Here is a 13,879-nt window from a genome sequence, read left to right as displayed (position 1 = left end):
CGTGTTTGTGAACTATACACTGCAACAGTAACAATTAAACGAGTGAATGAAAAAGAAGCATTTTTTTTTTTAAACAGCATAAAATAGCTGCGAATCAACCTTACGGCTGATTCGCAGCTTGCGGTGTTTAGACTTCACAGCATATAAATGTAGAATACACTTATTTATTTACCTTTACAATCTTCTTCGTTCGGATAAGTATGGATTCTCATTTCGTCTTCGCAAACTTTTACTTTGAATCCTATGTTTTCAAGCATTTTCTTGTAATGTGAAGCATCATATTTGGTAAAATGTGACTCGGGAATATGTTGTTCAACACCCTAGCATAAAAAAAAATGTTAATGTATAACATCATCGTACCACATGGAAACTGACATAACGTGAAGTCACTAAAGTACAGAGTGGTGTGAAAGTGGACGCCCCCCCCCCCCCCTCCTCCAGTGGCGTAAACACGTGCCGCACGACCCCGCGGCCCGGAATCAGAAAGGGCTTGAAAACTTTTGACCTCCATTTTCATTCAATTTTATTACATTTTTTCGTAAATCACACTTAGTTTGAGAAACTTATTTGTTTCTTGAGTACCAAAACTTTGCACTTCTTTCCAATGTAAGTTAGTATCGGGGGCCTCAGGCGGAACACTTTTTTTTGGGGCGTCCTTGTTGTCAAACATCACAATTTTTACCATTTGCTTATGCAGTTTTAGCCATTTGGGGGGCCTCAAATAGTAGGAGACCTTAGCCACGGTCCATCAGTTGGCTTATTCGGTAATAACACCCTGTGTATTAGAGAGGCCATCAACCTCCATGCACAAAAGCCAAAACTTGACCCGCCCCAACTTCCATGCACGAAAACCAAACCTTAGCCCGGGGGAAAAAGTATCATAATGAACCCCCCCCCCCCCCTCCAGGTCACCTGCCCGGAGAGAAGGAAAAATATGAATTCTAACTGCACCTGTGTCCGGAAAAGGAAAGCCAAGAGACATTTTTGGGTAAGATCTGGATTGGGACTCTGTCAGCATTATGCCCCAGCCTCCTGCACGTCACATGTTAAGAAAATTCTCACAACTATCAGAGATATTTATGCTTGCGGAAGTTTGTCAAGGTTAAAATAGGGCCCGCTTAACGAGTGAAAGGGGCCCAAACCAGACCCGTCATCTGGGCAATCAAGGAATTAAGATAATATGCAGTTATGCATTTTTGCTTGTATTTTGATGTTTTTCTCCAATAAAGCGCATTAAATCCATACCCTCCCCCACCTCCCGGAAAACTTTAAAATGACACGGGCCCGGCTCAAACTTAGTGAATTTCAACAATTAATAGTTATTGCTAAAATTTCATTTAAAAAATGAACGCTGCTATAAGTTGGATTAATGTCAGTTAACAAATTATTTAGCTGCCAGCGTAGAGCCGATAAGGAGAACATGGCTATTCCAAGTTTTTAAATCAAGGAGCTGAAAATTAGTTTTGAAGCAAAAAAAAAAAAGTTGTGGCGACCTTCGGGGGCCCTCCTTGATTCTGATTCTTGGCGGCCCTGATAGAGTTGATTGTCGATAAAAGTTGATCGTGAAAAACAGAAGTACATTAAAATACAAATGAAATGATATCTTTCAGGGCCGTAACCAGAAAATAATTTCGGGGAGGGTTTAAAAACTTGCATGCGGAGCTTTGCGCTATATGCTAATGTTCAAGTCGTCATGTTATCTATTATGAAAGCGTCTGAGTTTTGGAATAATATTTTTTGGAATATTTAAAGAAAAAAATACGAATATTAAAATGTAAAAATGAACAAACTTTATCAAAGCTTGTTTTAAATATTTTGACTGGTTTCACAAGTTTTCTTTCTCTCCTCCCCCCCCCCTTTTTTTTTTTTTTTTTTTGAAGTATATCAAGGGCTTCGAAATATAGCAGTAGTAAAAGCTTGCTTTTACATTCCTTTCCTATTTCAATTATGTTGAGGTAAAAGACTCATAAGGAAGGGATAGTTTGCGAAAGCCGCTCCAAAGAACAAAGTTCAATGTGTCAAAACTTCGCGTGGACAAAACTTCTCGCGGTCAAAACTTCGCTTGGACAAAACTTCGCGCGGTCAACTTCGCTGATTCATAACTTCGTGACTTCGCCTATCCAGAACTTCGCGTGTGTAGAACTTCGCGCATTCATAACAATGAACTTCAATAAACATATCATATAAACTTAGCTAAAAAGTAAAAATGTATCTTTTTTGTGGGGGGGGGGGGGGGTATTATCGTTTCCTGATTTCCAGGAACGTATTAGACACACTCTATATAAAGAACTTAATTGTTTATAATAAATTACTTAATTGCGAGTTAATTGTGTTAATCCTAAATGAATGTAAGTATAGCAAGTTATTGAAGTAATAAATTGATACAGATTTGAAGTTTAAATAAAGATTAATTTATCACTTTTTCGAAAACGAGGAATTGGTTTTATAATACAGTGAAACCTCTCAGGAGCGACCACTCTCCGTTCCTGAAAAAAGTGATCGTTAATGGAGGTTGGTCGCTCTTAGAGGTCATTAGGTCATTTTTTAACATGCAAAGGTAATATAGCACCTATGGAAATTATTCATATTCTTCCTTCAGGGTAATCAAAAGCAATAGAATAAGAACGTTTAAACAAAGAAACTTCTTCTTTTTTTTTTTTGAAATTTTTAATGTAAAATATAATCCTATTCTATTCAAGAGTCACAACTGACTTCAACTGCATTTATGTCGAGGACTGCATACTAAGTGCCTTGCCTCCATTGTTTTTATATACCGATAGATGGCAGCACCATCACCGGATCGAGCAGTTAATGAGAATTTAGAACTAGTCCAAGAGCTAATAGCTACCTGGTACTAGCACCCCCAGAGGTATCGTTTCACTTGGAGGACATTGAGACCACGAGCATATTTAACGTCGCCCAGTCCCCTTTAATGACGACGGTGGGTTTTCGACCAGCAAGGATCGAACCCGAGGCCCTCCGGTCCCGAGTCCAATGCCTTACCGATCAGGCTACCACGGCCCCAAAAATATAATTTTTACATGATTTTTACAGTTAAACACTATTTAGTAGCGTTAAAATATGTAAAGAGATTTGCCTGCTTCAGGCTTTTAGTTTCGTCTGAAACAACTTTAGATTCTAACTTAGCTTTTAGCTGTAAAAATAAGTTATTAATGTCCTCATCATTAGTGCAATCTGAGTGCAACATAAGATTATCTATCTCTGTTAGAGTTAGTTGAGCTGACAGCCTTGGTCGTACAGCATCCGTCAACCCCGCGTTTTCATCACCTTCATTAAATGTGTAACATCAATACGTTTCTCGAGCGTGAGATCAACTCGCTTTTTCGACATTTTTACTGCGATGTTGATCAAATGCAGATCCAATGCAACACTGAAACCAATACTTTAGCTATTCGAATGAGCTGTAGATTTTGTTCACTCTAATGACCTAGGATTGGACCGTTCCACCCGTAGTAACCAAGAAATTCCAAGAAGCAATCCTTTAGAGAACTTCTATTCTTATCCACCCTTACTCAATGTAACAATTTAATGTTCTATAGCTAACTAACTGAAAAATTTTTGATGATTGAAAATTTTGCGTTTCATTTTAATTATTTTCATCCTTTATTCCTAGTCCTATTTTAAAGCTAGTTTTTCAAAACTTTTTCAAAAACATAGAGTATATAGGAAAATAGTTGGGACTTTTACCACTAGTCATTATAATGGAATGATTTTTAAAATGTGTGATCGTTATAACGAGCGTCGACTGTAAATGTAATTGAAAGATTTTTTTCAATTAAAACTAAAATAATTTATTTTTAAGAAGTTTTATTTGGATGCGAAAAGTAATGCACGTACATAGTTTTGTTTGTGCAAAGTTTTGTACGCACGAAATTTTGACTGAGCGAAGTTTTGTCGACGCAAAGTTTTGTCCACGCGAAGTTTTGTCCAAGCGAAGTTTTGACCGCGCGAAGTTTTGTCCATGCGAAGTTTTGGCCGCGAAGTATTGTCTGGCGAAGTTTCGGCCGCGAAGTTTTAACCCATTAACGTTTAGCCGTAAGTTTTGATCTTTTGTAATCACTTATCTTTCAAATATTTCGAATGCTTGAGCAACTTATATCCCTGGACTCAGAATGGGCAGTAAATTACCAGAAGTTAAGGTAAAGGGATCGACGAGCGAAGAGAGTTTTCTGTGTTATTTTTTTGTGGTGTCACAATGCACCAAACGTCGCAGCAGAATACTTTTACCAGGACCGGTCCTGACATTTTATTCCCTTCGAAAATAATAGGAAAATTTTTTCTTCTTCTTTTCTTGTTCTAAAGTAAGTCGGACGGCGAGTTTTTTCTCCGAAAAGCTCCCCTGGGATGCGGCACCGCCTCTTTCGTCTTTTCCTTTTTAACACAGACTTCAAAATAGGAGGTTATGATTTCGTCTTGCTACTTTTTATGTATGTTTTCGTATTACTCCAAGAACACTAAACCGATTTGAAAAATTCTTATTTTGTTTGGAAGGGTATACTTTCCAGATGGTCCCATGTTAATTTTGTCTAGATCTGATGAGCTGTCCCGGAGAAATCTTAAGAAACTTTAAATTTCATACGTTGTGGTTACGTAGACCAGCTTTTGTCAGCTTCGCGCACATCACAGGTCACGTGGTTTTGGCTTGAACGTTGCATTTTTTTTCAACGGAGGAATCTTGTCTTGAACAATATTTAATTCTCTCGCATCGGGATGTTTGATTTTCACGGAGCTGCCTGCTAAGGAGGATGGAGTGTACCACATACTCTGCCCTACGTACTTATTTTATATTTACACCACTAAAAAGCAGAAAAATAAATTATTTTCAAATAAAAAAAGAACCGACTTCAAAAAACAAAGAGGAACTAAAACGTAAAAAATAATTGGTCATACTTACATACGATTTCCTACTCAAACGTATAACTCAAATTTATTTTACAATTCCAGTACAAAAATCAACTAATCACCCAATTATAAAATAAACACTGATTTTAATTACTATACGATGAATTATTTTAAAACCTAACTAATCATATACAATCTCTTAATTTTTAATAACAACCGTTTGAAGTCGGGGCCTCCTATAAACTACTACCTAGCGTAACTGACAACCCACCAAATCCTGAGTTAAACACTAATTTAACAAAACGCGCAAGTCTTTAAAACTAAACCTACTCGGTTACGTTAGGTAGTAGTTTATAGGAGGCACCGAATTCAAATGGTTATTAAAAATTAAGAGATCGTTTATAATTAGTTAGGTATTAAAATAATTCATCGTATAGTAATTGAAATCAGTGTTTATTTTATAATTGGGTGTTTAGTTTAGTTGATTTTTGTACTGGAATTGTAAAATAAATTTGATTTATACGTTTGAGTAGGAAATCGTATGTAAGTATGACCAATTATTTTTTACTTTTAAGTTCCTCTTTGTTTTTTGAAGTCGGTTCTTTTTTTATTTGAAAATAATTTATTTTTCTTGCTCTTGCTCCTTTGGGATGCACCTTTTAGAGATCAGCAGTGAAGGGGGACTGGACCACGGAAGATAAATCTATCATCTACAGGACCATATCCTGGGAGGGGGAGGAGGATTTTAGTTGCTCGAACTCGAGTGACAGAAAGTTTATTGACTGCTTTCTGTAACTGCCGAAATGCTATTCAGTTTTTATCCTTTATGATCCCGTACCTTTTAAAAAATTTCCCATGGTTAAGCAACTGATTTCGGCTCCCACCCCAAGATAAATTATATTTACCGCATTTTAGATGAATGGACAACACGCAAGAATTCTTTCCTTTGTTAGGAACCTTGAATGCATCAAAAGTGACCGGTAAGTACCTATTCTCATTTAGAATATCATTCAAGATATTCTAAATTCTGTCTCGTGCGTGTAAGCAAAAGAACTGATAATTTTAAAAGAGTTTGAAACGATATTCGTACATTAACTGTGCTGTAGGTTTTTTCTTTTTCAAAAAATCGTCCCAGAACAAATCTCTGTAAAATCGTAAGTAGTTTTTTAAAATTATTTTGCTCATTTGTTTGTTGAAAATTTTCTAAACATAAAACGTGATATCAACGGTAGATGTATGTACATGCTAACTTAAGAAGATATGAGACTATGTTCTATTATATTTTGTAAAAGCAATGAATACTACAAAGTTACATTTAAAGGAATAAACAAACTAGTATAGAAAAGTAAATTTGAAATAAAAAAAAAGTCTGCGAATAAATAAGTAAGATAACAAATATAAAGAAATTGATAAAATGAAAATATAAAACATAAAATAAATCGAGGCTATGAAAATTGATTGTTTTTGTTTTTCATCTTTTATTACAATTTTCTTCCTTTTATAATTAGTAAATTCAATTGCTATTGGGGTAACACCAAACAAAGTGGAAAAAATACCCCACGTATTGTCCGTTTTTCAGGAGAAGGCACTTCGCCACGCCTCCTTGAACGTAGAGTTCCATTTTACGCGGGGGTGATCGGTGAGCAATCCACGTGCTTCTAAAGGAGACAAAACAAGACATCCTTAACTTGGGCGTGCATTTTAATGTGCAAAAAAGTCTTAGACTTTTACATCACTTGCTTCACTTGTCTGTTGTCATTTTAGTTATTCTTACATTTCAAGAACTGCTGCTTTTACAACAAAATGCTATGATCCGAATATAATTTCTGTCGAAAACAGCGAAATAGAATCATCGGATACCACGTGACGATGGAGGAGTCAAGTGCCTTCTCGAAGAAAATGGACAATACCAATTCATGAAATACTACCGCCAGCTCAGTCAACTCTAGCCGAGGACTGCAGTTTCGTGCTTATTAGCACTATCAGCCCGGCATAGGAAGTGACTGAGCTGGAGGTGGAAAACCTTTTAAGAAAGCCTAGAGTGCCAAACAAACTGGTAGCTAATACAGAATTAGCAGTGACCAGACGAGTGACCGAAGCAATGGTTCGGTTCAACTCGAAGATTGAAGGCAAGGCATGGTATATTCAGCGCCCTATAGGGGGCCAAGGACAACCAGACTGACCAGACGAGTGCTTCGGTCACTCGTCTGGTCAGTGCTAACTCTATATTAGCTACCACCTTGTTTGGCACTCTTGGCTTCTTTAAGAGGTTTTCCAACTCCAGCTCAGTCACTACCTATGCCGGGCTGATGAGTGCTAATAAGCACAAAACTGCAGTCCTCGGCTGGAATAGACTGAGCTGGCGATGTATTTCATGTATTTCTGCGTTCTGCCTTCGCCCTGGCTATAGGGCGGTAACTAACTGAAAGTACCAGTTCAGTCTAGAACGTTAAGCATATTTTTACAGGTGTTACAGACGCATGTATTTCAAACACATTAAAATATTAGGGTCAAAGTGTCGATATCGAAAATTTCATCATGAAAAACATATTGTTTTCTATTTAAGAAAGCTGGGGAAACAGACCTGTCATTTCGAAGCGGATGCAATATTCATTACATTTATGAGGTAAAAACAACAGATTACATAAACTGCACAATTATTGTGTCTAAAATCGGGGTAGGAGTGTCCACTCTGATCTACCACATAACTGACATAGGGAGAAGATTTCTTGCAATTTTTCTTTTTTTCAAAATAAATAAAAGAAGATAAGGATGTAGTCAAGAAGGTGGGAATCAGGGGATAATAAAACTAAACAAGTTTCTTTTATTTCCACAAAGACAGCCTAGAATAGGGTTTTGAAACTTCAATTTCGTAAACATTCTGCGAGAAAGTCCGCAAATCTCCTTCTCCCTAATATATCCAAAGACCGCTTAAAGTTGCTTTTTTGGAACTTCGATTTCGAAAAAATTCCGGGACTCATTAACAACGAAAGTGGTCTAACAAATGCGTTTTTAGTTTTAGTTTAATTTCGAAAATTTTTCGGGAAGATTCCCCAAATATTTCCCACATATTATGATTCAAGAACGTTTAAAACTGCGTTTTTGAAATAATTTCATAAAATTTCTGGCGTAGAGTCTCCAAAAAATGTCTCTTCTTATCATTTTTAAATATGGCTTACGATTGCTTTTGCAGGACATAAATTAGAAGAATTTACGGAGGAGAGTCCCTTCGTCAACACAATATCATCGAACATCGCCTTAAATTTGCGGTTTTAAAACTTTGATTTTGAAGAAATGTCGGAAGAACACCAGGTCCTCATTCCTTCTCGTCAAGTCATGAAAGGTTGTTCTACAATTGTGTTTTCAAAATTCCATTTCAGGAAATTTCGGGGGGAGAGACCCTGAACCCTCATTCCTTTAAAATTACTGAAAAGCATCTAAAATTGCGCTATGGAAACTAAAATATCAAAAAATTTCCGAATGTCTCATCTTTGACCCCCTTTTCCTTGCACAACATAAAAACGCATTTGTTGAACACTTTCGCTAAAGTTAGGGTAAGAGATGACGATATGGCTCGGAAATTTTCGATATTAAAGTTCCAAAAAAACAATTTAAAGATGCCTTATTCACATTTTTTAAACTTCAATTTCGAAAAATTTACAGAGAATGTCCCCAAAATGTTTTCTTTTCGTATTATCATTAAAGGTCGCCTAAAATTGCGTTTTTGGAACTTAAATTTCGAAAAACTTCTGGACAGAGCCCCAATTCAATCCCTTCCCCAAACATCCTCAAAGGTGGCCTATAATTGCGTTTTTACGAATTTCATTTCAAAAAATTTCCGGGCAGGCCCTCGAACCCTCCCCTCCCTTCTTTCCTTAATATTAACGAAGATTGTCTAACATTATGTTTTTGGAACTTTAATATCGACAGATTTTCGGAAGAGTCTCTGACTCTTTCTCCAACGGTTGCTCACAATCACATGTGTTAGTTTTTTTAAATTCGAATAATTTACGGGTAGGGCCTCCGAACCTTACATCCTCCTAACGTCACTGAAGATGGTTTAAATTCGGTATTTTAGAAATTCAAAAAACTCCGGTTCAGAGTTCCAAATCTCATTCATTCATCTAGCGTCATCAAAAGTGACCTGTTACATTTTTAGAAGTTCAATTTCGCAAAATTTCTAGGGATATCACCCCCCCCCCCCCCCCAACTCCGTTGTTTAACATCTCCGAAGATCTTTTGAAACTGCGTTTTTCGAACTTCAATACCGAAAAATTGCAGTAAGAGAATCACTGACCCCTTCCCATTGCGTTGCAAAAAAAAAAAAAAAAAGGCTTACAATCGCATATTGTTTGAAACAATACATATTTTGTAGTAAGTTACCGTCCTAAAGCAATAATGTAACAATACATATTGTTTAAAAAAATTGTGGGGCTGAAAAACTCAAAAATGTTAATAAAAATGTATATTAATATGATTTTTAGTGGGGGGGGGGGCGAAAATTTGAAGTTACGCTACTGCCCCTCCCCCTTTTATTTTCAACATTATATTAGTTATGGTTGAATGTTTGTTATATAGAATTACTTTGAAGTCTTAAGAGTCAGAAACATCGGTACAACACCATCCATCTTGCAACACAGCTGAATTCTGAGCCATGTTCTTGTAGATGTTTTGTGAAGTTCAGTGGCGCAATCAGGGGGCAGGTTTTGGGTTCAAAACCCCCTCGCAAAACTCTTGGTTTTAACACATATTGTCAATCCTAATAAGGTAGTTTACATGCATGTAAGGGCAGTGGTTAGAAGTAGCGCGCTACAAGTAGCGACGCTACTGTAGTAGCTACATTTTTTAGTAATTTGTAGTGTAGCGCACTACATTTTGAAAAAAGTAGAGTAGCGAGTAGTTCGATACAAAAAAAGGGTAGTTTGTAGCGATTTCAAAAAACTACTTTTAAATAAAGTTTAAAAAAAAAAAAAAAAAAAAACGAGTTTTCAAACGAATTTGACTAGTCTTACGCGAGTAAAACTTGCACTAATCAGATTCGTAAGACTCTGAAAAATACGAGCTGACCTCAGACATGTTATTTTGACGCCATACGTTCTATCTGTTTGACGCCATTAGTTTGTTTGGCATCGAAATATTCACATTTCTCCAATATTCGTCTTGAATAGAGCATGACTTAGAAATAAAAGTATAAGCGATAACTGCCAATTTAGTACCGCATTTGTCTTCTTTTCTGGCAGCAAAGAATGTTCCGTGTATGAACATTTTAGATGTCAAAGAGATTATTGTGCCGATATCCACCTAATATGGACGCTACTGCAAATGTTATAGAAGAGAATGATATTGAACTGCCCTGGCCGGCTAAAAATAAATATTATAGTGTTATTGAAACGTATGATAACTGAAAAATTTGTATTTCATGTAAACTTTGCCCGTTAAGCAAAAAGCTTTCGGTGTCAATGCCGCACATGCAGTGGAATCTCAATTTACAGATGCATACCAAAACTCCTCGCGTAGATTAATATTTCGCGTTGTGGAAAAGGGCATCTAAACGATTTTTTTAATGAACATAGCAATTATTTTAGACCCTTGAAAACACCCTTCAAACTGTTTTAGCCCATTTCTTAACTTCACATTAGCGAATTGAAACATAAAGAGCTGAAATTTTACTGCATTAAAAAAAGCTGTGTTATTGAATAAAAATACTGTTTGGATGCACAAAAGCAATAGAAGAAAATGACATAAAATGAAACAGTACGCATGGCACGTATAGTATGTAGCAATAATAAAATGCAGCAATACAATAGTACTGCACAGTAGATACAGTAATTTTATTCGAGGCACCTTTTAGTTCAAGCACATCAAAAATCTGTACATTTTTTCATTTGTCAGAAACTTTGTATTTCCTTCCATTTTCAAACTGAAGATAAACAGCCCGCTTTTATGAAATTGTGTCTCATCAACTTCATATTAAGAATGAAAAAGATGCGAAGTGACGATTTGTACACTAACAATCCGATGTTTCGATTTGTACTATGTGGGGTCAGCTGCAAAATTCGTTGCTCGAGAAAAACTCGCAAGACAGTCAATTTCGCATTAGTCGAATCGCGTTGTAGCCCAAATCCATTCGATGCTCCTTAAGAGGCCGCATCAGACAGATTCCCGGTTTTCGAATCCCTATGTAAACCTACGGGGCAGAATGTCTTCTCATTCTTGCGATAGCTCATCGGGAAATTGAGATTTTCAAACTTTTCTTTTTTTGACTTAATCTGTGACGACTATAGAGTGCTTCTATTTTTGCGGTTTTTCATTAAAATAATTCAAATTTTTTTTATACAAACTTGAAGAAGTTGAACTTTGAGAAAAGGTGAATTTTTGACGAACCAGGAGGAGTATTCGGATTTTTAAAAAAATAGAAGCATAGCGTATAATCTCAGCTTTCTAAAGATGTTAAAATATTTTCGATAGCTTTAATAGAACAACAGTAATCAAATAAATGGTGAGCCTATTCCAATTCACAAACTAAAAATTTCCATCCCCCTTTACGAAGGTACGAGATTCGCCTCTACGCAAGTGATTTATGACCTTTTCGGGGAAACGGTCAGCATCCCACTTGTGGGCGTGTTTCTTCTCCACCTGCTTCTCCACAGATCGACTGTCCTAAAGAGTAAAGCCCTGGATCCTGGCAAAAATGACGCTCTTACATAAATTTGATTTTGCTTATTTTTTAATAAATAATTGCGGGTTTTTTTTTTTTTTTGTAAAATTATGTATATAAACACAAAATTTAAGCTTTAAAAGTATTTACATCACGATTTAATTGCAGTTGCAAATCTTCGGGGGGGGGGGGGAGGAGATTGAGAGTTTACGTGCTTCTCTCGAAGGGATAAAATTAATTGAACTCACCCATTAAATAATTTTCAATTAATTTTGTCACAATGTAACTATATATTTTTTTAAATTATTACATTATATAAAAAGGAAAGAATATTTGAATATACCTAGAAGAAAATTTGAACTTACCCTTATCACTTTTGTTTGCTTTTCGAGTATTATTGGAATTTAAGGATAGTAAGAAAAAAGATATGTAACTCAATGGTTTTAAACCCTAGGGTTATATATTATCGCGATTTGTCTAATACTTCTTTTTTCATTGAATTAGTAATTAACATTAAAAAAAATACATATGTATATGCTTACCTAGAAGAGTTATGGCGGGTCAGAAAGCAAATCATAAGTTTATGATCAGTAGCGAACTTTAGGGGTGCCCCCCCCCCCCAAAGGGATGAATTAATTTAACTATTTTATTAATTATTTTTAATTGAATTCTTTTTTGCATTTTTTATATAGGTTATTGGCACAAAACACACACAGCATATTTCGAATAAAAGCATTCTTGTTTGCTAAAGAAGTAATACTAGAGTCAGAGGTCCAGAGTGGCAGAATACATTTAACTCACTGGTTTCGAATTCTAGGGAATGTTTATCACCATTCATCTACTAATTCTTCTTTTATGGAATCAATAATTAACATTAAAAAAAAATGTGCAGGTTCGCCTAAAAAAGTCATTTTGATCCAGGCAGTTATTTGCCAAATAATAGATTTCATTTTCAGCTCATAAAAAATGCAAAATGATAGAAATCACATGATGGTAGTTTCTTGGAAAAATCATGATTATTAATGGAAACGGCATGTAGAATACAATATGTTATCTCAACTGTGTCATAACTTTAAAAACAATCAGTAACTGCTTTGAAATTCACACAGAAATAGTTTCTGAATTCTTCAATAAAACTTATGTTTTATGAAGTCATGATTTTCTTACTAAAATAATATTTTGTAGTTAAAATATAAATTAATTTATAAAACTCAAATGAGAGATGGGTTTATTTAATAACATTTCCCTCAATGTTCCTAATTAAAGCCGCTCATTGTATAGCATCTCGGTGATATTAAATTGGGTTTAGTATTTAATTGGCTTGAACGTTGAAGATGTTTTCCGTCCACATTCAAAATATATTAGTGCATAATATTCCTATATTTAGAAGTAGATTCATTGACCGCAAAACCATTAAAAATAAAGTCATCAAAACTCGGTTGTTAAACATCGAAAAGGCGGGTGGAGGGGATTCAATTTTCGGGTCTCCTCCAAAAGATTTTTCTGTATCCGCCCCTGTTTATGATGGCATTTTTTCAGCTTATACGAAACAGCATGGTAAATTAGAGTGGTCCAAAATAAGCCTTTTTATTATTTTTTATTTTATTGGTTTTACTCTCCCATTTGGTTTCACCTATGTAAAAAATAATGATTGTGAAGTTTGAGCACATAATTTTAACATTTAGAGAGAGGTTTCTTAACAGCCTCGAAGTTCTGCGTTTTCCCATCTTATGCTACGAATGTAGGTAGAAATAAAACGGATGCTAGGAAAGGTATGTAATTTCATTTCATGCAAATACACAAAACTTTCCAATCTTTAAAAATCCAAACTTCAGATAAAACGTAATAAACTGGAGTTATAATAAGCGAGCTTGGGCCACAGGGGACATTTTTTTGCAATTGTTTTCAGAAGTGTTTCCAGAAATAAAGTTATTAAACTCATACTTCATACTGAAATAAAAAATATTTTTTATGATTTTTTGATCTCTTATGGCAGTGGTGCCAAACATTTTTCTACTTGAGACCACACCTCACATTAAAATGATTCTAGCGGTTCAGAAAATAACTAAAATTTGAAAATGTTCAACATTTTTTTAAATTACATGTGAAAACGAGAAAAAAGGAATGAAAATTAAAAACCAATGATTGATGTAATCATTACTTGATGCATCTTTTTTTTTAATTGCATCAGTTTATCAGAAACCAATTCTGAATATTTAGCTCAATTTTTGACGTTCTCATTAAACGTGCTTTTCGATTTGTTGAGTTTAAAGAAGACCACGAGCCACACGTATCAACTTCACAGATCGTATGTGTCCCTCGAGCCGTAGGTTGGGTGCCACTGTTCTTATGGTATAA

The 13,879-nt window shown here is 35.5% G+C and overlaps 1 protein-coding gene across 1 annotated transcript in view; it reads right to left on the bottom strand.

Annotated features, from left to right (window-relative positions):
* Positions 1-13,879, bottom strand: part of LOC129233489 (juvenile hormone acid O-methyltransferase-like) — a 28,242-nt gene that overhangs the window by 1,497 nt on the left and 12,866 nt on the right. Inside the window, exon 4 of the mRNA XM_054867510.1 lies at positions 173-320. Within this exon, the coding sequence (XP_054723485.1) occupies positions 173-320 (148 nt within the window). The remainder of the gene's footprint in view (positions 1-172; positions 321-13,879) is intronic.

This window comes from Uloborus diversus, unplaced genomic scaffold, assembly GCF_026930045.1.
Source record: "Uloborus diversus isolate 005 unplaced genomic scaffold, Udiv.v.3.1 scaffold_465, whole genome shotgun sequence".
NCBI classification, from domain to species: domain Eukaryota; kingdom Metazoa; phylum Arthropoda; class Arachnida; order Araneae; family Uloboridae; genus Uloborus; species Uloborus diversus.
This window is presented reverse-complemented; position numbering and strand designations above follow the sequence as displayed.